General features: G+C 37.4%; 3 protein-coding genes and 1 pseudogene across 11 annotated transcripts; 3 read left to right on the top strand and 1 right to left on the bottom strand.

Annotated features, from left to right (window-relative positions):
* Positions 1-120: 120 nt before the first annotated feature.
* On the top strand, positions 121-5,200 carry LOC116199491. Of its 7 annotated transcripts, XR_004155544.1 has the most exons (8): positions 150-522; positions 1,921-2,015; positions 3,553-3,698; positions 3,792-3,841; positions 4,087-4,193; positions 4,554-4,630; positions 4,725-4,887; positions 5,060-5,200. XR_004155544.1 is itself a non-coding variant. In XM_031529856.1 (7 exons), exons 1-7 carry the CDS (start codon positions 372-374, stop codon positions 4,771-4,773), a joined length of 675 nt encoding a protein of 224 aa, XP_031385716.1. In that variant the 5' UTR covers positions 150-371; the 3' UTR covers positions 4,774-5,002. The 7 variants fall into 7 exon arrangements, 1 of the variants encoding a protein (XP_031385716.1); XR_004155545.1 differs by lacking the exon at positions 5,060-5,200 and having other exon boundaries at positions 4,087-4,179; positions 4,725-5,002; XM_031529856.1 differs by lacking the exon at positions 5,060-5,200 and having other exon boundaries at positions 4,725-5,002.
* LOC116199474 (uncharacterized membrane protein At3g27390-like) lies at positions 4,990-8,016 on the bottom strand. 3 transcript variants are annotated; one of them, XM_031529828.1, is made up of 10 exons: positions 7,707-7,989; positions 7,500-7,608; positions 7,223-7,415; positions 6,986-7,122; positions 6,618-6,906; positions 6,418-6,524; positions 6,166-6,334; positions 5,901-6,096; positions 5,565-5,805; positions 4,990-5,323 (listed from the first exon to the last, which is right to left on the bottom strand). In XM_031529828.1, exons 1-10 carry the CDS (start codon positions 7,798-7,800, stop codon positions 5,128-5,130), a joined length of 1,731 nt encoding a protein of 576 aa, XP_031385688.1. In that variant the 5' UTR covers positions 7,801-7,989; the 3' UTR covers positions 4,990-5,127. The 3 variants fall into 3 exon arrangements, with proteins under 3 accessions (XP_031385688.1, XP_031385696.1, XP_031385705.1); XM_031529836.1 differs by having other exon boundaries at positions 5,174-5,475; positions 7,707-8,016; XM_031529845.1 differs by having other exon boundaries at positions 5,175-5,316; positions 7,707-8,008.
* Positions 8,017-8,785: 769 nt separating this feature from the next.
* Positions 8,786-11,243, top strand: LOC116193321 (annotated as a pseudogene).
* Positions 11,244-13,807: 2,564 nt separating this feature from the next.
* Positions 13,808-15,082, top strand: LOC116192397 (heavy metal-associated isoprenylated plant protein 16-like). The gene is made up of 3 exons (XM_031520941.1): positions 13,808-13,904; positions 14,146-14,272; positions 14,489-15,082. The coding sequence occupies exons 1-3, from the start codon at positions 13,899-13,901 to the stop codon at positions 14,722-14,724; spliced, it is 369 nt and encodes a 122-aa protein (XP_031376801.1). The 5' UTR covers positions 13,808-13,898; the 3' UTR covers positions 14,725-15,082.
* Positions 15,083-21,166: the final 6,084 nt, after the last annotated feature.

The following is a 21,166-nucleotide window of genomic DNA, read 5'->3' as shown; positions in this document are numbered from 1 at the left end:
GAGACCATAAAAACTCCTACCAGTCAATTCCCCAGGGAAGACGTTTTCAGAAGAAGACGAAAATGACGATGATCATGTTCGACTAGTAATTCATGACTCATTCATATTAACTCAAGTTACGTACTTATGGTCCATCCGCATTCTGTACGTATCTCAATCTGGCTAGTGGAGGGAGGAGGAGGAGGAGAAGCAATGATCCTTCGGCGGCAGCATAGTTTTTCATCCAGCAAGCAGCAGCCTTCTTCATACAGTTCTTTCTGGTTCTCTTCCTCACTTTTGACTCTGTTCCTTGTCCTGCCTCAGCTCTTCATCTCTCTCCTCAGTTCAACTCCCGGCCCGGAGAGATACTCTTCACTCGTTATCTTTTCGACATGGAATTTGCGGACTTCTTCTTTTCCTTCTCCTTCTTCTGCTTCTGCTCCCACTGCGCCTGGCCCAGCAGATTTACCAGGTCTTATGGGGGCTCCATTGAATTACTCGGATGTGGTCCCATCAGTCCCGGATTTTTCTGTTCCTTTATCGGTACGGTTTCACAGGATTCATACGAATTAGCTGTCTGTCGAGTCGACCCTGTCACGGGGCAACTTTTCGTTCTGGCTGGAATGTTTTGATAGAATATCTTCAAAGTACATATCAGTTATCACCATGTAATAAATGTATGGTCCTCAATAACACCTAGTTCTGCCTCCAATAATGCCGCTGTGAAAATTCAAAACTCAGATACTCGAATAATTTTATTGTTAGCTCAACTTATGCTCTATGATGATTCTCTTGACAAATTTTAAAAATTGACCTAAATTTTTTTGACCGTGGCATTGTGCGGGTCCACACGCTAGCTGTTTATAATTTAGAAGTAATGCATATTGTTATAATCGAGAAAACAATGATGTTTCTAAAGATTTGAACTAGAATCGAACTCTTACTGAGGAACTAACTACTGATTCATAGTTTTTTTAAGATTGGTGGACTATCCTGTGTAACGCATGAGTTTTACAAGTAATATATATGAAGGTAAAATCAAGGTGGATTCGGCCAAATGGCCCTAAAATGTTTGGCTTCTGAATGAAATTTTCTTGAATATTTTAATTTTTTTGATTTTTTATTGAAATAGGTTTTGTTTTAACTTTTAGAAAGATACTTTATGATGAAATCCTATTTTTCTCATTTTTAATTTTTTATTATATTTTAAAAAATTAATTTTTTAAAAAATTAAAAGGATATTTCTTGATGTGATACAATTTTTTTTAAAAAAATTTTAACTGTAAAATCGATATTATATTTCAATAAACTAAATTTTTCGTTTAAGATAAAAATTTAATATCAATGCAATAAATTAGTATAAAAATCTATTAAATCTATATTTATGTCCATATATATATATTTATGTATATCTAATATAAAATGGAGTTGTGGTCGGTTCGGCTAGAAGGCCTCTAGGACGCTCGATTTTCTAAGCTTTTTATCTTTATAATTTTTAAAATTAATGAACTTATCGATTCTTTGAGTTTTTTTTTAATTTTAAATTTGTTAATGAATTATGAACTGTTTCGTAATTTAAAGGATATCTATTAAATATTTTAATGAATGTTTGTATTTAATATCTTTGTAATTCTAACAATTGAAAATTTTTCTTTTATAAAATTATTAAAAATGTCTATCTTTCCGCATCTTCCCTTTCCATACATGCAACATTTATAGGTCACACTTTTTTTAATAGGGGTATAGATCTTATATCTATACGTGCATGGATCATATTAGTATCAATCAATATTCCTATCTACAGATCCTTTTAAAGATATGGATGATATTTAATTTTCAAAAATCAAATTATATTCTTTTTAATTTTTTCCTCTTCTCTTTTCTTTTAAAATAAGAAACAAATCAAAACTCGATCAACCCACCCCTGTTGAATGCATATAGGCAGCGCAGGGAGCCGTAGCAGAGCAATTGCCGTCGCCGAGGGGAGGCAAAGCGAGCAAGGTGTGATCAGAGAAGGGAAGGGCAGCGTGAAAGAGGTGGGCGATCGGTGAATCCGTCGTCAGCAACTATGAGTGAATGATTTTAGAGGGTCATAATAATTTGCCGTTTGTAAAACCTAATTATTATCCTCCTCCTCCTCCTCTTCCTCTTTCTTCTTCCTCCTCACTGACTGAATGATTTTGCGATGGTCGTCAGTTGCTGAGGTTCGACTTGGAGACTGGTCTATTGCTGTGTGCTGCGGTTGTTGTTGCTTAATAATTAGTATCAGTTTGATGTTTAAGCTCCATAACCCTCGATCGCTCCGTCTGTCGAGTCCTCTGTTTGTGATCATTTAGCTATGTGATTGGGGAGGTCGGCTCCGGTGGATACTCTGTGGTTGTTTTCCCGGTGGATACATGCCCGTTATCCATTCTTGAGGTTATATATATATATATATATATTAACCTTGAAAAGAAGCTTTCCTGGTCTTATATTTTCTCGTTTTGGTTGGTCACGATACCTTTTTTATATATTCCATTCCCTTAGTTTTCTGCCCCTGTTGATTATGTGTGTTTCTTTCTTCTAATTTCTCACACCAGCAAAGGAATGACTGGCTGATATCCATCCTAATATTCGCCTGTACGTATATAATATGTGTCTGTTTAATTATACTCCAAAACCTCGAGGACATATAGCAGAAGCAACTATTGTTGGCTCACGAGCTTGAATTTTGCGCAATAAATTATTAATTATAGCTTATGATAAGCATGCATTTCTTTTAATTGGTTTAGCTCGGGAAAGAAAGGTTCAGATTGGCCCGTGAGCTGTATATAGATATATATATATACACACACACTATGTTTAGGTGTATTAATACATCTGTATTGGATATGCTGTGTATATCGTGGCTTTCCTTTGATCTGTTCTCTTTTTGTAACTGAACTCGGTGGCCGTGACCGGGAGAGGAGAGGCTCAAAGTTCAGGGGGAGGTACTTCTATGGGTTGATTCTTACTCAAATAGGAGCAGGTGCTCCTGCTGATCAGTCACAAGCATGGTCTCGATTATGGATCGATCGAGCCAAGCGGACGGCCGGGAGGGAAGAGGGTCGCTTTTGACTTTTTGTTTCATGCTTTCGTAATCAAAGTTTTTCGTTAAGTAGTGAAACCATAGTATTTTGGCACATGCATATTTATACATTGAAATATGAATAATAATTTTCGCCTTTTATTTAGTTGGACTTTTAAGAAAAGATCATGGCTCCTTATATTCTTTTTGGCGAGTGTCTTTCAACCCATCGTCTATGATCTGCTGTGGAGAGCTATCGGGTATATGCTTAAGTAGTAGTGAGAAGTTCCATCCGCCCTTACCCCCAAAGCGAAGCAAAGAAGAGGAAGAGGGGCAGGGGGAAAAGAAAAATATGGCTTCTATATATATATCTGAGGACGTACAAAGGTTGGAGCCACCATGAGAGAGAGTCTATTTTCTCGCGCTTTCGCCAGTGATGATTAACGACTCCATTCGATTGTTTTGTTTACAAATCTTCACTTTTTGGATAACATATTACATTTTTGACATATTCAAGCTCTTTGCAGTCCAGAGACATGTTCTTCCTGCTAAAGTCCTCATTTTTGAAAGGAGATGATGGTTTTAGGATGAATGAAGAGATCGTGTCTTTGGGGTATATTATGGGATCATGGCCTTTGGTCTATAGCATGTTATTGTTACCAACAGGCAGAAGGTCTGTATCATGTAACCTTCGCTTCACTTCCTAATATGAACTAATTTTCTGCTTGAAAGAGAATTGTTATATCAACTTGTTCTACATTTGCAGTTCAAAGAGGAGTATTCCAGCTTGGCCTTTCCTAGTTCTTTCATTTCCAGGTGGGGTCTATGCTCTTCTTCCCTACTTCATTCTTTGGACACCACCCTCACCTCCTACAGAAGAGCATGAATTGAAAAAATGGCCGTTAAATTTTCTCTAGTCGAAGATAACCGCTGCGGTAAGTTTCGTCTGTCTCATTTTACTGTCATCTACTTGGAGGGAATTTGAAGAATCCACACTTTTTTGGCTTTAGTTTTAACTTGAACAATCTGGCTCAATGGTAATATGTGTCAGGTTTTGTTAGGTGGAGGACTAGGACTATTCGGTTATGCAGCTCTAGCAAATGCAGATGTGTGGAAAGAATTCTACCAGTACTTTCGAGAAAGCAGACTCGCGAGTAAACGATCACTCGTAAATCTTATTGTGTTTATTACAGTATTTAAATGAATGGAAGCTGGTTATCATGCATCTGTTCTTAGTATTCGTTCATATCAGCATCTGACATTGAATTGCTCCCCAATTCAATAAAGCTTTAAATTTTGCAAAATATTGGAAATCTTCCTCTCTCTTTGTTTCCCAATATAGGATATTTTTCTGCAATCTATCTGTATACGACGTCGAATTATAATAACCTGCTCGGAGTTTATCAATGTCAATGTTTGTTCTTTCCTGTTTTGATGTGGCTATATGCATTTTGGTGCAATCATCTTGTTTTTCGAGTTGAAAAGAGGAGGAAAACAAATTTGTGACTCTTCGGGATCTTCACTGCAGATCCATGTCACATGCCTTGACTTTGCTGTCCGCATTTGCACCTTTTGGATTTACAACGATATGACTTCCCGCAAATGGTAAGCTCGACCACTGGTAGATGGTACCCCGTCTCCATCATTCAGTTTAGATGCGTTCGAGCAAAGAACATAACAAATTTCACCTGTATGGCAGGTATGACAAGGGATTTTGGCTCTCCCGCTCTCAGTGGTTCCCTTTCTAGGGCCTGCTCTCTATCTCGTTCTACGGCCACCAGTATCGGCGACACCGAGTTTATCAGGCCCTGCTGCTTCCGAACAAGAATAGAGGAACACATCTACGAATGTGAGAAAACAAGGTGCTCTCGGTTTCTTATCTTTTGTTTTTAGACTCCATACAAAAGAATTGTCCATGTAACGACTTGACAGAGGTCACATTTTGATTGAACATAGTGCTAATGTTTTGGTATTGAAGAGCAAATTCTGCATATCGACATTTCTGTGACTTATCATACAACCAAATATATACAGAAGGAAACGAAACGGTTTTAAGTGCAAGGCAAAGCAAACTAAAGGGGAAACAATCCTCGGCAAGACTATCAGACAATGGCTGCTCCTTGTGGGCTCTGCTCTGCTTCCTTTGGGTTCTTGTCACCCTCGACAGGTATCACTACTCCCATACGGTTGTCCGATGCAATGGCTTGGACAGCTTCCGCATACAGCATTTTCACCAGGTTCCTGAATCGCCGCCTGAAGGTCGGTAACCGAGACATTGAAGCTACCATTCCCTGTAATCTAAAACATAACTTGAGAGATTAATTACTAGTTGCGACAAAATCTTGGAGAAAATAAAACCGAGCCTGCCAGTGACAGTGACGGACATGCAGTTGATGGCAGTGTGATTGAATATTTGGCTAATCCAATTCCTACCACCAGGGATCTTGCCTCTTTACAAGATAGAAACCGACAGTTATTCGATAAACCAAGATTAAATCCCGACTATAAACAACACTCCTGAGTTTTGGGACAACTGTACCTTCGTATTATAGCTTGCAGCTGTGCTCTTCTGATGTTATCCCTAAATGGGAATCCTGTGTCGTCCCAGTCCTCGGGCTTCTCATTCTTGTACCTCATAACTATCTTTCTCAGGCACATCTCTTCATCTTCGCTCAATCCAAGACCCTTGATCTGCTCTTTCATTATCAATAACGGTCCAAGGAACCACTCAAACACTCTGTCCCTCGGGCTGTTCATCCTTGTGAGCTCCACATCATCAGCTGCAAATCAACCCAGAAAAGGTACAACTAAACCCGAAAGAGCTCTTCTACCCGAGTCATTGGATATCAAAGGATATTGATTAGGAGTGACTTACAGATCAGCAACCCTGACGAGTTAAGCTTTGCTGAAGCTAGCAGGCACTGTAAAATGGTCCATGCGGGAAGCTTGATACCCAACTTCTTGCAGTTTCCCCTCACTATACACTCCTCGATGTCCTTGTTATCGATCAAACCTTGACGGAGGAAAATCCTACCGTTTACTTCACACGATTTAAACAACCAATCCCAAACCTGTGAGGATGAACTTATTAGACTCCGAGCAGAAAGTAAGAGAGAAGATCAAATTTTCAAGAATCTCACTTGCACCGGCTTGTACTGTTGAATTTTCCACTTCAATGTCCTCGACTGCTGCGATGGAAGAATGGCATTGAGCGAACCTTCCCTCTGGATACTCTTGAATTCATTTCTGTCAGTGGAACCTCCACCTTCCTTCTCGACCCCAGGCTTCAAATTTCTATTGTAGACGGGCCTAGCTGTCACACAGTGTCGCAAAATTAACATGAAGCCTCCTGATTAACAAAATGCAGGAAAAACTAATGCAACATAACTAACCTCGGCAAGCACGACCCTTCTCTCAAGTAGAGCATGTCATTCACATACTCATCAAACATCGAGACGATCGCAATGATATATGCCAATCCCATCAAAAAAGAATCTTCCTACAACATTTATCAACATCAGTTCAGGGACATTCTAGCTCAAACTTCGACTGCAATGGTCTGCAACATCCGCTCAAACAGATTTCACCATACCTGATGAACAATAACTCCACTGTAGAGCCCAAGGAAGAAGCTGGAAATAAAAGAAGCCAACACAGCACCCACAACAGCTAGAGGCCACAGCAAGATTGCAAGGCCTGCAAATGGGACGCAGACCGTCTCCAGAAACGGTCCCTCCCGGCCGATCAAGTCCTCAAGCAACCTCTTCCAACCTCTGAATAGCATGTATGGGCTTTTCCACAGGGCTATGCCTGTGATCGGCATAACATCAACTAGAATGCCTACTGTGCTCGCTAACAGACAGCTCGGTAATTTTGATAACCTACATGGAAGCAATCAAAATTTCTTAACTTTGTCAAAACTACGAAACTGTTTTGTCTGAAATGGTAGAACGGACTTACTTCACGTCCACGGGCTTCTCGTTGGCTGGTAAGTTCTCTCTCAGTTCGTCCATGAATGAGAAGTACGAGTGGAAGCAGAAATCGGTGAAGTCCCGCACCACGGTGCAGCTCCCTTCGATTGTGGACCAAAAACCATCCTGATATTCACATGAACCGCAGAATTGTAACATCAGCCCCCGCCGAGTTTTTCGGCTTATCTGACGGACGGACGGAGTGATACAAGATATCAAAGCTTACAGCAAAGCAGTGATAGAATTTGTCTGTCACGTTCTCTCCGACAGCTTCGAAAGTCGCTATAACCGGAGCGAACACCCCGTAACCTACCGCACCCAGGAGGCTCCCGAGAATCCCGACCACCGGCCAGAGAACGAGGGGCACCGGCAACAAGAGCAAGACCAGGACCTTCAGTATCAGCCCGAGCCTCTTGGTTCTGATGAGGAACAGAGCACCAGAAAGCTGAGTTAACAGGTCACATATCGGCCCGAATCGATATAATTCAGCGAAGGAATCGTACCGTGCCACGCAGAAGTAGGTCCACACTACGTGGGCTAGCCACATCCCCACTGCGACAGCCGAGTTCCCTGCCCCAATGATGCATACTACGACCGGACCGATAACCGCCGCTGCCAGTGCCGGGAACAAGAACATTTTAACAGATAAGGCATTATGCAGAGTATGAAATTCGCACTCGATTAAGTTCAGAAGAAGAAAAGGAAGGGACCTTTGAGGAGGCCGAGAAGGAAGAGCAAGAAGAAGAAGGGCAGGAAGGAAAGGAAGCTCCATGACTTTGCCAAGAATCCTCCTGGAACCTCCATGACTGATAGCTTCTCCTTCTCCCTGTTACCGCTGAACGTTGAGAGAAGCTTTTGAAGTGAAAATGGGTCGGGCAGTTGGCGTCCGGAGAGCAAAGCAAAGCATGATCTTCTTGGAAAGGCATAAAGGTTTTCAGGAGATTAAAGTGGGCGGGGGTGTACGTGGCAGGTCATAGGGCGAAAGACACGACATGTGTACTTACACAGAGGGCAGTTTGATAATTACGATAAAACTTTTGGATCTCCCTTCCCTGATACTTTCCTGCTGGGCCGTACGAGGCCACGGCTTGTAAAATTCAAATGCTGAGCCCATACTATATTGATGATGTCACGTGATGGTGGGATTGGAATGTTTCAGAGACACAAACGTATGCAATGTGTCTGCATGTGTACATAGGATTTTCTAGTGCCTGAAGGTTCAGCCACACCCAACCATACACAAAGGTAAACTTCTCACTAGTCTTATAAGCGATTTGACTAATTTACAATCTAAAAACTCAACTTGATAGATTGTGATACCTATTCTCTTATAAATTTATAATTTTTTCTTCTCAAATTTTCGTGCAGGATAACGTATCTCAATACCTGTCCTTAAGTGACAACTTATGACTTTGATACTTCACCTACACGTGCCACGTGGTTGCTAGAAAATCCCCCCGAGTACACGAAGGAGCAGAGCAGGAGACTTGAACTGTAAGCAAGCTTGCGCATAGTGGAAGAAGCAGAAGGGAGGAGTGATTCCATTGATTCTGATGAGCCGCAAGGAGTAACCGGACCTCCCAAGCAATGAATATAATCCTTCCACACCTTTTTCTTTCCTATTTCTCCCGTCCCTTTCGTGAACAGACCATAAAAACTCCTACCAGTCAATCCCCCAGGGAAGATGTTCCGTGAAGAAGACGAAAATGACGATGATCATGTTTGACTAGTAATTCATGACTCATTCGTACGTATCTCAATCTCACTAGAGGAAGGGGGAGGAGGAGCAATGATCCTTAGGAGGCAACATTGTTGTTCATCCAGCAAGCAGCAGCCTTCTTCATACAATTCTTTCTGGTTCTCTTCCTCACTTTTGATTCTGTTCCTTGTCCTGCCTCTGCATTTCATCTCTCTCCTCAGTTCAACTCTCTGCCCGGAGAGATACTCTTCACTTGTTATCTTTTTGACATGGAATTCGCGGACTTCTTCATTTCCTTCTCCTTCTTCTGCTTCTGCTCCCACTATGCCTGGCCCAGCAGATTTACCAGGTCTTATGGAGGCTCCATTGAATTACTCAGATGCGGTCCCATCAGTCCCAGAATTTTCTGTTCCTTTATCGGTAAGGTTTCACAAGATTCATACGAATAGCTGTCTGTCGAGTCAAGCCTGTCATGGGGCAACTTTTCGTTCTGGCTGGAATGTTTTGATAGAATATCTTCAAAGTACATATCAGTTATCACCATGTAATAATGGCGTTGTGAAAATTCAAAACTTGAATGAACTTTCTTCTAAACATTCTCCCGTATTCCTTTATATCCATTACTTATTTTTTCTCGGGACTTCTAATGGATGTTGTGCCTTGCACCACAATTAGGAGAATAATAATGAGGAGAACCGGACAATGAGACTCCGATTGAACCTGAGCATACAGTGAAGAGATACAGCAGGTTAGAGAGGCTCGAAGCAAGCTTGTCTAGGGCTCGGTCTTCCATAAGAGAAGCAGCTGTCGTCCGGAACCTAACATCAGTCCATGAAGACCTAGACTATGTTCCTAGAGGGACCATCTACCGGAATCCCAATGCTTTCCACCGGTAAATTCCCATCCGAATTCATATTTTGCCGACCAATCATATCAACATAAAACATGTGGAAGAAGAAATTTCCAGCAGACTCAAATTATCCACAATGTGATGGATAGAGAAGTTCTGACTAGAGTAGAGGTCCATGTGTTTTCTTCCAAAATGCCGTGTGGGTAGCGGCCCTTCGCATGTGAATTTTTCTTAATTAGACATCTTATAACTTAGTTGCTGAGGTCTCCTTATGTAGGAGTTACATCGAAATGGAGAAGCTCTTCAGGATTTATGTGTACCGAGAAGGAGAGCCTCCGATGTTCCATTATGGTCCGTGCAGGAGCATATACTCCACGGAGGGATTATTCATTAGTGAGATGGAGAAGGGCAACATTTATCGGACCACAGACCCTGATGAGGCCCTCGTATGCTTCCTCCCGTTCAGCGTCGTCATGATGGTTGAATACCTCTACAAACACGGGTCCCATGAGATTAACGCCATAGGACGTGCAGTCATCGACTACATCAATATTATTTCTATGAAGCATCTGTTCTGGAACCGGAGCCTCGGGGCCGACCATTTCATGCTCTCATGCCACGATTGGGTAAGGAATTGAGAGTCAATTTCCCTTTTTCACCCGTTTCTTAGTTTTTACTCCGAAGGTTTGGAATCGTTCATTCATGAATGAACCACTTCATCCGGTTCAACAGATATCTGGACAATTCCAGCAAGATTTACAAAATTATCTAGCAACATTTTGTTCAATCAAATTAAATAACTTATCTGCGATTAAAAAGCAGGGGCCACGCACATCTTCCTACGTTCCCAACTTATTCAAAAACTCCATAAGAGTACTATGCAACGCGAACACCTCTGAGGGATTCAATCCCTCCAAGGATGCTTCTTTCCCCGAGATCCACCTCCGCACTGGCAAGCTCTCAGGGCTGATTGGTGGCCTATCCCCATCTCGGCGAACCATCCTAGCCTTCTTCGCTGGGCGTCTCCATGGTCACATCCGATCATTGCTCCTTAGCCACTGGAAGGACCGAAACGACTCCGATGTCCAGGTCTATGAGCAGGTTCCCAAGGGCATGAACTATGACTTAATGATGAAGAAGAGCAGGTTAGATTATGTCCATACTCATTTGAATTGTGTCTCCTTTTCCTAAGCCGACGGATGTTCTCAAGTCTGTGCTTCATTGCAGGTTCTGCCTGTGCCCAAGCGGGTACGAGGTGGCTAGCCCGAGGTGGTTGAGGCAATATATGCAGAGTGCGTACCTGTCCTGATCTCGGACGGGTACATCCCTCCATTCAGTGACGTACTGAACTGGAAGGCATTCTCGGTTCAGGTGGAGGTGAAGGACATACCGAGGATCAAGGAGATCCTAATGTCAATATCGCAAGGGCAATACTAGAGGATGCAGAGGAGGGTGAGACAGGTCCAGCGGCACTTTGTGCTCAACAGTCCGACCAAGAGGTTCGATGTCTTCCATATGACAGTCCATTCCATATGGCTCCGCAGGCTCAACATTCAGATTAAAGGTTGATGGTATCAATCTCCTAGAAGCAACACATAGCCAATTTTGATTTATTTGTCAAGATCCATTTCTTGTTTTCTGAAATAAATAAATGTCCACATAAATGTCGGAAATTTCGTTCCGTTTGTTTTTCCAACATCACTCTGCCTTTATCATTTATGAACCATGAAAATTGCTCTGCTAGTCGATCCCTATAGAAGACCTAGCTTCTCGCGAAGAAGCCAAAGACTCTGTTGTCGTACTATCAAGCTACATATGATCCATCGACATTCCCTTCAGCCAAGGGAATCTCAATCTAGACTTCCTCACATGGATTCTTCTGAGAAATTTGCGGAGTTGAAGATCTCGTGCAATGACTTTCGAGTCCTAACAGTCGGCTGGAGAGTCAATTTGTTCTATTGTAGGGAGTGGAACTCTACCCCGTCTTAGTACACCACGAGATTCTGGACTGTTTGATCCCCGGATTCCCAATGGTTGGAACTTCTTATGATGCTGCTTGAGGCCGGAAAACCTTAACGTTCCGGAATTCGTGGTTAACAGACATCCATCTAGAAATCGGATGATACATAGATGCACAGCTGTTTATGATTGGGTAATGCTTTCTCCTCGACAAAGATCCATCTTAGTGCATGTACTTATCATAATCTCCGGAATCTTGATAATAGTATAAATTAACAAATAATCAGACGAGACTAATTCGCACCTTGTTTAAATAGTAAAGTAAAATAATATGTTTAAATATAGGGTAAATTACACCGGTGGTCCAAAAAGTTTTACGAATGTTTCAATATGGTATAAAAAGTTTTTTTTGCTACTTGATGGTACAAAATGTTTCGAAGTTATTTCAGTATAGTACAAACAGTTATCTCGCCATTGACGTCATCAAGCCTTCCTTTACAAAACTGTAAATTTTACACCATCATGTAACTTACGTAAAACATTTTGTACTATTAAGTTACAACTTCAAAACATTTTGCACCATCATGTAACGTCCCACAAAAATCGGTTCTGCACCATCAGTGTTGGCTTGACGGTGTCAATGACAAGATAACGGTTTGTACTATATTGAAATAACTTTGAAACATTTTGTACCATCAAGTAGCAAAAAAAACTTTTTGTACCATATTGAAACATTTATAAAACTTTTTGGACCACCAATGTAATTTACCCTTACATATATCATAGATTTTTCAAGAAAAATATTTTATGAACTAAGCTTGTTTCACTTGAAAATTATATGAGTTTCGCTGTCCATTCTTCAAGGAGCGGGATTTTGATATTCGAGGCGAGGTTTTCCTATCCTAATCTGAAATTATACTACCTAAGATAGATACTTTGAGGAAAGTGAAACATCTAGAAACTATAAAATTTGAGATTGAAAAATAATTTTCAAATAAAAAAGCAATATGCATTTTTTTTTTCAAATATTGAAATACTTACGGTTTTAAATAATTATTTGAGAAATGTGAATAACTGGAAAAGAAGATTCTCTAAAGTATTTATTTGGGAAAAAATAATTATTTTCTCTAATATAAGGGCAAATTACAAAAAAAAAACCAAAATTTTGTAAAATATCTCAGTTTTGTCATAAATTTTGTTTTGTAGCAAAAAAAACCATAAATTTTCTAAAATGTCTAAAAAATGACATCCGTTATAACTTCCGTCAATTTTTGCCTACGTGTGACCTACGTGGACTGTTAAAGGGACCCACTAGTCTATGTGTGACCTACGTTGACTGTTAAAGGGACCCACTATCAGCAGCAAAAATTGACGGAAGTTATAACGGAGGTCATTTTTGAGACATTTTAGAAAACTTATGGTTTTTTTGGTTACAAAACAAAATATATGACAAAATTGAGACATTTTACAAAATTTGGGTTTTTTTTTTGTAATTTACCCCTAATATAATTACTACAATTAAAGCTTATCGATAAAATAGTCTATTTTGATTTGATGATGATTGGGAGACAACTAAATAGCCAATCTAAGATATTAAATCTGAAAAAATAAATTTATTCTTATTTAGAAAATTGTTAATTTCGATTTCATGATATGTATAAATATAAATTACAAAATACAAAATCATATAAGAAAATGAATTACATTTATTGTCATATTTATTGGATGGTGTATATTGAAGATCTATACATCTATATCGATTTTTAATTTCTTAGCATGTCTTTATTTTATTATCAGAAATTTCTTTTAAAAAGAACAGAAATTCATAAAAGAAAACTATGATATTATCCTATAGATTACGTCATTTTCATTCCTATATACTGTTTCAAGACGACTTAAAGAAGTCCACTCAAATTCCAATCTCCACCCCCCCCCCCCCCCCCCCCCCCCCCCCCCCCCCCCCCCCCCCCACAAAACCAAAAAAAGAAAAGAAAAGTCTAGTCACCCTATATATTATCTAAATACTTAGAGATATTAAGGGTTCACGTTTTAATGCAGTATCATGCATTTTTCTTCCCCTCCCCTGAATCAACACAATTTCTGATCGAAATTAATAAATAAACGAAAGTTTTTTATCTAACATTCTACCTGAATTGGTTAGGACTACTATTGAACTCGCAAGTTGACTGTTTTATTTAATATATAAATAGACTTAATCCCTTCCGAAAATTAAAAGAAAAGAAAAAGGAAAAGAAAATTTCTTCCACTCGTTATTGTCTACGCACGGCAAGACTTATAAGGACTTATAAATGGGGAGCCGTCCTACCCTTATCAAGATATCTATAGATCCAAACAAAGCCTTTTCTTCATTCGCATCTCAAGATATATCACACCATGAAGGTTTGATGAATTCCTATTATATGTATATGTATGTAGAAGGTTTTTGGAAAAACTTGATCCTTATAAACTTCAAGTTTCGAACTTTTCCTACAACGTCTTTTTAGTCTTGTTTTTGCTTTTGTTTCCCCTAACCTGATTGATTAGTAAACAAGTTACCAAATTTAAGGTTGACGTTCGAAACTATACATTGTTATTTCTTTTTGTTTTTTTGCTAAATTATTTTCTTGTACTTACTTTGCAGCAAAAGTTGGTAATTAGGGTGTCCATGAACGGCCCAAGGTGTCCGCTCTTAAGATACTTCAGCTGTTTCTGTTACTGCAGCCATAACAACCGGCCTAAGGCACTCCAGATCGCAGCTGGCTTCTCAGGTGAGCAAACTATCAATCTCGACAAAATACTTATAATTAATAAGCTGCTCTCTAATTAAACTATTGGATAAGATCGATAAATACTCAACTCTACACATAACACAGGTCGTACATGATGTAAAAAATGTCCTTGGATTATATATTTTATGCTTGCACGGGAGTGGGATTCATATATATATATATATATATGTGCATCTGCGCACCATAATACTGCAGGCGTCGAAAAGGTAGGTTTGATGGAGAGCGACTCGGACAAGATTGAGGTAGCCGGTGTGGGGATTGATGCTGCGAAATTGATAAGGATGCTTCGGAAGAAGGTTGGCTTTGCAACACTGGATAGTGTGACCATAGACCAGAAGAAGAAGGACGACGACAAGAAGCCATTACCAGAATGCCTGCCTCCCGTTTGGAGTTCCTACCCCTGCGGCTATCCGCAGATCGTCATTGCATGATCTGAGGTGCTAATGGTGATTTGAACCCACAGACCATTTATGTGCGGAAGAACAAGAACTGGAAATCGGTAATCCGATAATGAGAAAACATAGAAGAGAAGTTCGATACTACTTGATTATTGGGTCTGATATATATTAATTAACTTGGCGTTCGCGTTGTGAATTTGATTGATATGTATTTGAACTTACCCAAAAAAAGAAGATGGATATGTATTTGCTTCCTTTCGCATCGGGTTGAATATAAAAATTAGGGAGAAATTGTTGAAACCGATATAATTATGAATCATCTCCGAGAGAATAAAATTTAAAACTAATCAAATTTCTATAGGAAAAAAAAGTAATTATTTATACCAGTACATTTAATACATAATAAATGGATCGATTCTACTTTACATTATGTACTAGTCTTCTATACCCTATGTTGCATAGGTTCATTATTGCATACCTTTATGGAAATTACTCACATTTTAAACAAACTAGTTTTTATTAATAAAAAATAATGATTAATTTGAATTCAATATAATAATTTTAAATAACATTATACTCTGTATAAATAATCCAATAATAATGTTACAACTAATTGTCTTATTCAATATGAATTATATATCTATTAAATCATTAATATATTACAACAATTTATAATGGATAACCTGTTCTTACATTTACTAATTTGCAAATTTATTTTTCTCTAAAAACATTTTTTTGTGGGCTTTTATTTCCAATTGTTAGTTATATATTTTTTTTTATTTTTATGAATCATAATTTCATGAAATTAGTAATTTTATTTTCAAATGACCTTAGTATCATTAAATTACTATTATTAAATTACGTTAATAACAAATTAATAATTTCTTTTATCGTGCTATCTATGCAATGCACCTTCTTGTTATCATCTTTGAAAACTAAACTTGTTTTTAAGCCATTTAGTTAAGGGTTAATCACATAGAAAAGCACGATTTACGCACTTTTTTCTCAATATAGCACGACCTTTGGAAAATAGTATAGAAATGCACGATATTTGTATTTTTTTATAAAATATAGCATGACATTTGGAGGGTAGTAAAGACACGACATTTGCACTTTTTCCTAAATATAGCACGACCTTTGAAAAATAGAACAGAAAGACACGACCTTCAAGTTTAGCTGCGATTCTAGCATGTTAAAAAAGAAGATCGTGCCTGAAAGTTGTGCCTTTCTATATTACTTTTTAAATGTCATACTATATTTAGAAAAAAGTACAAATGTCGTGACTTTTTGTACTACTCTCCAACGGTCGTGCTATATTTAGGAAAAAAATACAAAAATAGTGTCTTTTTGTACTATTTTTCAAAAATCGTGCTATATTTAGAAAAAAGTGCAAATGTTGTGATTCTCTGGGTGATTAACTCTTTAGTTAATTACTTATTATGTTGACAATTGAACAATATTAACTAAAAATTATTATATTTATGAAATTATGCATTGCCATTTCTATTAATCATTTTTAGCTAATTATATATATATACATATAATATTCCATATATAATCAATTTCTACATTTATTATTACTTATTAATAATTTTCTAAATTATATTAGTTCGAAAGAGTTTTCTCTTGTACACATTAAATAGCGTATTTTACTATATGTATACTATTATTAATATATAGCGTATTTTACAATATGAGTGTGAATATATGGATACTATTATTAATATATAAGTTTGTACTTATATAAGTAATTTAAAATTATATATCATATCTCATATAGTTATTATATTGGATAATAGAGGCTAAAGTAATAGAAAAATATAAATTTCTCATATATCATATAATAACATAAGAAAATTTTACAAAAATTATTTATCAATAATGCAAATTGACGATTCTAACCTTATTAAATATAACCCTATTAATTGCTTTTAAGAGTCAATTTTACTATAATATATATATATATATAGAGAGAGATCTATTTTTTCTTTAATATTTTTGGAAAAATTCCTTCATGAATTTTATTACTTTTTAATTAATTTTTTTTCCCAGTGGAAAAAAAGGAAATCTCTATTATAATTTTTTTGGGATAATTTAAAATGACTTTATATGATTCACCGAAAAAAATGACTTTACATATAGAAAATTATTTATATGAAATTGCGCTTAGCATGGATACGGATTTTTGTATGTATGATGGAAATTTGATGAGAATTTCTTGTAATTAAAATTTGATTACAACAATTTTTCTTTTTGTTTTCCTATTTCTCCTGTCTCTTTCATGAAGAGACCATGAAAATGTATACCAGTCAATTCCCCGGGGAAGACGGCCTTCAAACGCAGCCAAAAATGACGACCGTGTTCGACTAATTCATTACTCACATAAACTTTCGTTAGTTGTGGTCCATCAGCATTCCGTACCTCAATATACGCATTCCATCAGCATTTCGTTAATTAATTCGGCCACAATGCATCTGATAAAGAAATTATTTGATGTGTTTTCTAGCTAGCTAGTTTCTCGACCAGCATATATACATTAATATCTTTAGAAAATTATGATAAGAAATTTAATCTGGATGTGATTTTTTTCCTAGTACCATACTTATGTTCAAATTTTCTCGGGCTGTCACCTTCAGCAGACTGGGAGTCTATATAACAAATGGGTCCTAGCTACTTTTCCCGGAACATTTACAATCAAGAAGGAGAACATGCGCTGAAGACCCCGAAGAACACGAAGAAAGAAACCTGGAAGGCTCATCCAACTGCGACTGATGATTTGTTTTCTTTTTTTTTTTTTTCGGTGTGTACCTTGGTATCCAGAAACCCAATGTAATCTGACTAATCCAGTCGGGAGATCGAGCATTAAAGGTTATTCTCCCTCCCAACAAGTGCGCTTCCCGAGATTCGAACTTGTATTCTCCTTCTTACGGGGGTGAGCTGCTTACCACTTAGCCAACACTTTTGTTGGTACTGATGATTTGTTCTTTAATGGCCGCATAATATGGACCTTTTTTGCTGTTCCTGACCATATCAAAATTAACCATACATGTGATGGAAAAAATAACTGTACATAACATACTTTCTTACTTTGAAACTACGCATGGGATTTTTATATAAGTTATTATTCAAAGTTACTAATTGCACTTTTAGTATCAAAATATAATGATTAATTATATTATATGTCTCATAATTCTATTTATACCTCTTTTTAGTATCATTTTCTTTATATATTAGCAATGAAGAGATATATATGATTTAATACAAACATTTTTCACATAAAAATACATTATGTTTATATATTGGTAATACTTTTAACATAATCAAATGCGTCGCCTTAATTATGTAATATCAGGGCATCGTTGCTTATCTTTGAAACTTAGGTGAATGTTTCGGACAAGATTTTAATAGGATTGGCATCTCCTTGATTTTTTTTTCTAATTTTTTGGACAATCTCAGCTTTTTTTACCTCCCAATCTATGATTAACTTGACTTCATTTATAAATATGATAATAGAGAAAAGTTTTCATCTTAGTTATCACAATTTTATTTTTGAATAATTACCCCAGTAATATTTCTCAAACATACAAAAAAGAAACTCTTTTAATATGATTCACTTGATATAAACATAACTGAGATATGCATTTATATATTGTATATGTATTTTACCTCAATTACTCACTTTACAAATACAATTGATATACGTGCATATAATTGATCATATAATTCATTATTCTAATTAGCATATTGTATATTTTTAGGGCCAAGTGTTTGAGTATTTCTATTTTAAGTTAATTAGCAATAATATTTTGCTTTTTTGATAAATCACTTCAACAAAAGGGCATATTGTGACGTTTTTTGGGACTTAAGGCGACCTATATAGGCCTTGCCAAAAGTCCATGATGTTTGTAACGACCCATAACTATGGGTCGTCTAAGGTCCGCTTGGGATAGGGCATTGTGACGTTTACTACAAGCGTCGCCAAAGGCCGATCTACACCAACTTATAACAGTAGTCGCCGTAACTCCTAGTCGACGGAGGACCACCTAGGGTGACGTTTGTATGGGTAGCCCTAGACTTGACTAAGGCCACGTTTGATAAATGCCAGGCATGGCTACCCTATGATTACCCATACTAACGTTGGCCTCAAAAGACCTACGCTGACATTTAGCAGACATCGCCTAACATCAACGTGGGATGACCCACATTTGTGTCAACCTAGAATTACCTTAATGGAGAAGCTCGATGCTTAGATAGTGGGCTTTCTGTCAGTAAGCTTTTCAGCTTATTGACGTGCTTAAAAAAAAGCCATCGCCAGTCCACTGTCAATAAGCTTATCACTTGTTGACAGTGGACTGGCAATGATTTTTTTTAGCCTATGACAAGCTAATAGCTTGTTATTAGGATACTCATGAAATTTATTTTAATTAAATCCAAATAATTACTACAAATATGCACGTGAACTCAAAAGTTACGTCACATAATTATGCCAAAGATTACTATTCCACCATAATTTACCAAATCTAATGTTACAATTCCCAACCAAACTAGGCCAACGTCGCAAGATCAATAACAATGGAAATATTACCAATGACAATCCCAACAACTTGTAAATATGTCATACTCATACAACAGACCTTATATATGCCCCCTTGTATGACAAGCTTGAGCAATTTCGCTTCTATGGGTCATCTAAATGGTGTTTTAGGCGACGTTTATCTATGGGTCACCCCAGGCCCATCTTTTCGCGATTATTGTGGCCGACGTTTATATATGGGTCGTTTAAATCACGTTTTAAGCGACGTTTACTTATGGGTAATCTCAGATCCCACCACGTCGAACTTTTGATGACGTTTATCTATGGATCGCTAAAAAAAAGTTGCCCTAAACCCTTTTTGTTGTAGTGAATTAACTTGTCAAAATTATACTTTCGAGACCACAAATTGCAATTTTTATGATTCATCAATTTAGTTGTTTAAATATACCCATTATAAATATTGCATGTATTTTTCAGTTAAATGCTTTGGATATTCTTAATTTTAACCATACCAATGGCTATATTAAAATTTTTAAATAATAATTAATTTATAAAGAATATATTATTAGGGCCATAAATTCCTTTTTTTTTCTTTTTTTCTTTTTCATGATTTATGGAGTATATAATCCTAAAATACTTAACTAAATATGAATATTATTACATATTTTATATTATTATAATTTATTTTTATTTAATTTAATAAGAAAATAAGGACTAATTGATGCACATTTAATGTGCAAATTGTACTTTATTATATATATTTTTAAATAATAATCAATTTAGAAAGAATATATTATTAGGGTCATAAATTCCTTTTTTTTTCATGATTTATGGAGTATACCTTCCTAAAATACTTAACTAACTATGCATATTATTACATATTTTATATATTTACAATTTATTTTTATTTGATTTAATAATAAAATATGGGCTACTTGATGCACATTTAATTTGCCAATTCTACTTTACTATATATATTGATTATGATATTGACAATAATTATGGTTCAGAAGAAAGCCGCCTGCAACGCCAGGGAGTTCGACTGAAGACAAACGAGGAACCGACGGATTGAGCAGAAAAATGACGATGACAGTGACAAGTAATAGAAAAAGAGCAGTACTAATTAATGACCCGTTACCAGCAGTCTCGCATAATCCGTACACGATCTGCAAGTAGGCACTAGCTAGTGGTTAAGTTCCCGGAAATCGCGATTAACTTGAAGTTCTTGTTCTCGTACTAGAAAGTTTATAACTGGTTCGTTTTACAAGAAATTTCGGGAATTATCGGTTCATTGAAGCCGAGAATTGCTGAGCTGGTCTCGGTATTGTGATCAAAATCTCTCGTGTCGCCGGATTATTAAGTAGACGATCAATCCATCTATTTGACTATGGAGGCCCATCCCCATATAGTCAACATAGGAATGAGCCTTTGATCCAAGTACGGAGGCCATCTGGGCCCAAACATTAATTGTGAACCATTCCCAGCCTAAGATGAGGTTCTTCCGTTTGTATTGTATTAATTATAAAATTTAAGCAGGCCTAGCGATAGCATTCGTCGTCGTCGAGTCACCCGGAATCCTTTATCCGCAATTCACTCGACCCGGCCCCCAGTTTCTTGTGCATACCTGCACGAGCATGATGATGATTGATACACGAGCATGATGATGATCCAGCTAGCAGCTTGTGGTGGTCCATTCGACCAACAAGGCGCTGCTGAGGTTAACTGGCTTGGCGGCGAGCACGCTCGAATATCACATCACATATGTAGATAGAACAAACATCACAGCTTCTCTTGTCTATTAATCTCAAGATGGGAAGAGGGACCAAAAGAAGAATGGAGGAAGCTGCTGTGGTCCTCGTCCACATTTGTAAAGGTCCAATTCCATGTAGGGACCTTAATTTGATTAATTTTCCTTCCATAGCAAGCAAACTTTTTGTATCT

Source organism: Punica granatum, chromosome 1 (genome assembly GCF_007655135.1).
Source record: "Punica granatum isolate Tunisia-2019 chromosome 1, ASM765513v2, whole genome shotgun sequence".
In the NCBI taxonomy this organism is placed as follows: domain Eukaryota; kingdom Viridiplantae; phylum Streptophyta; class Magnoliopsida; order Myrtales; family Lythraceae; genus Punica; species Punica granatum.
Note: the sequence above shows the minus strand (reverse complement) of the source record. Positions and strands in the feature narration are given on the sequence as shown.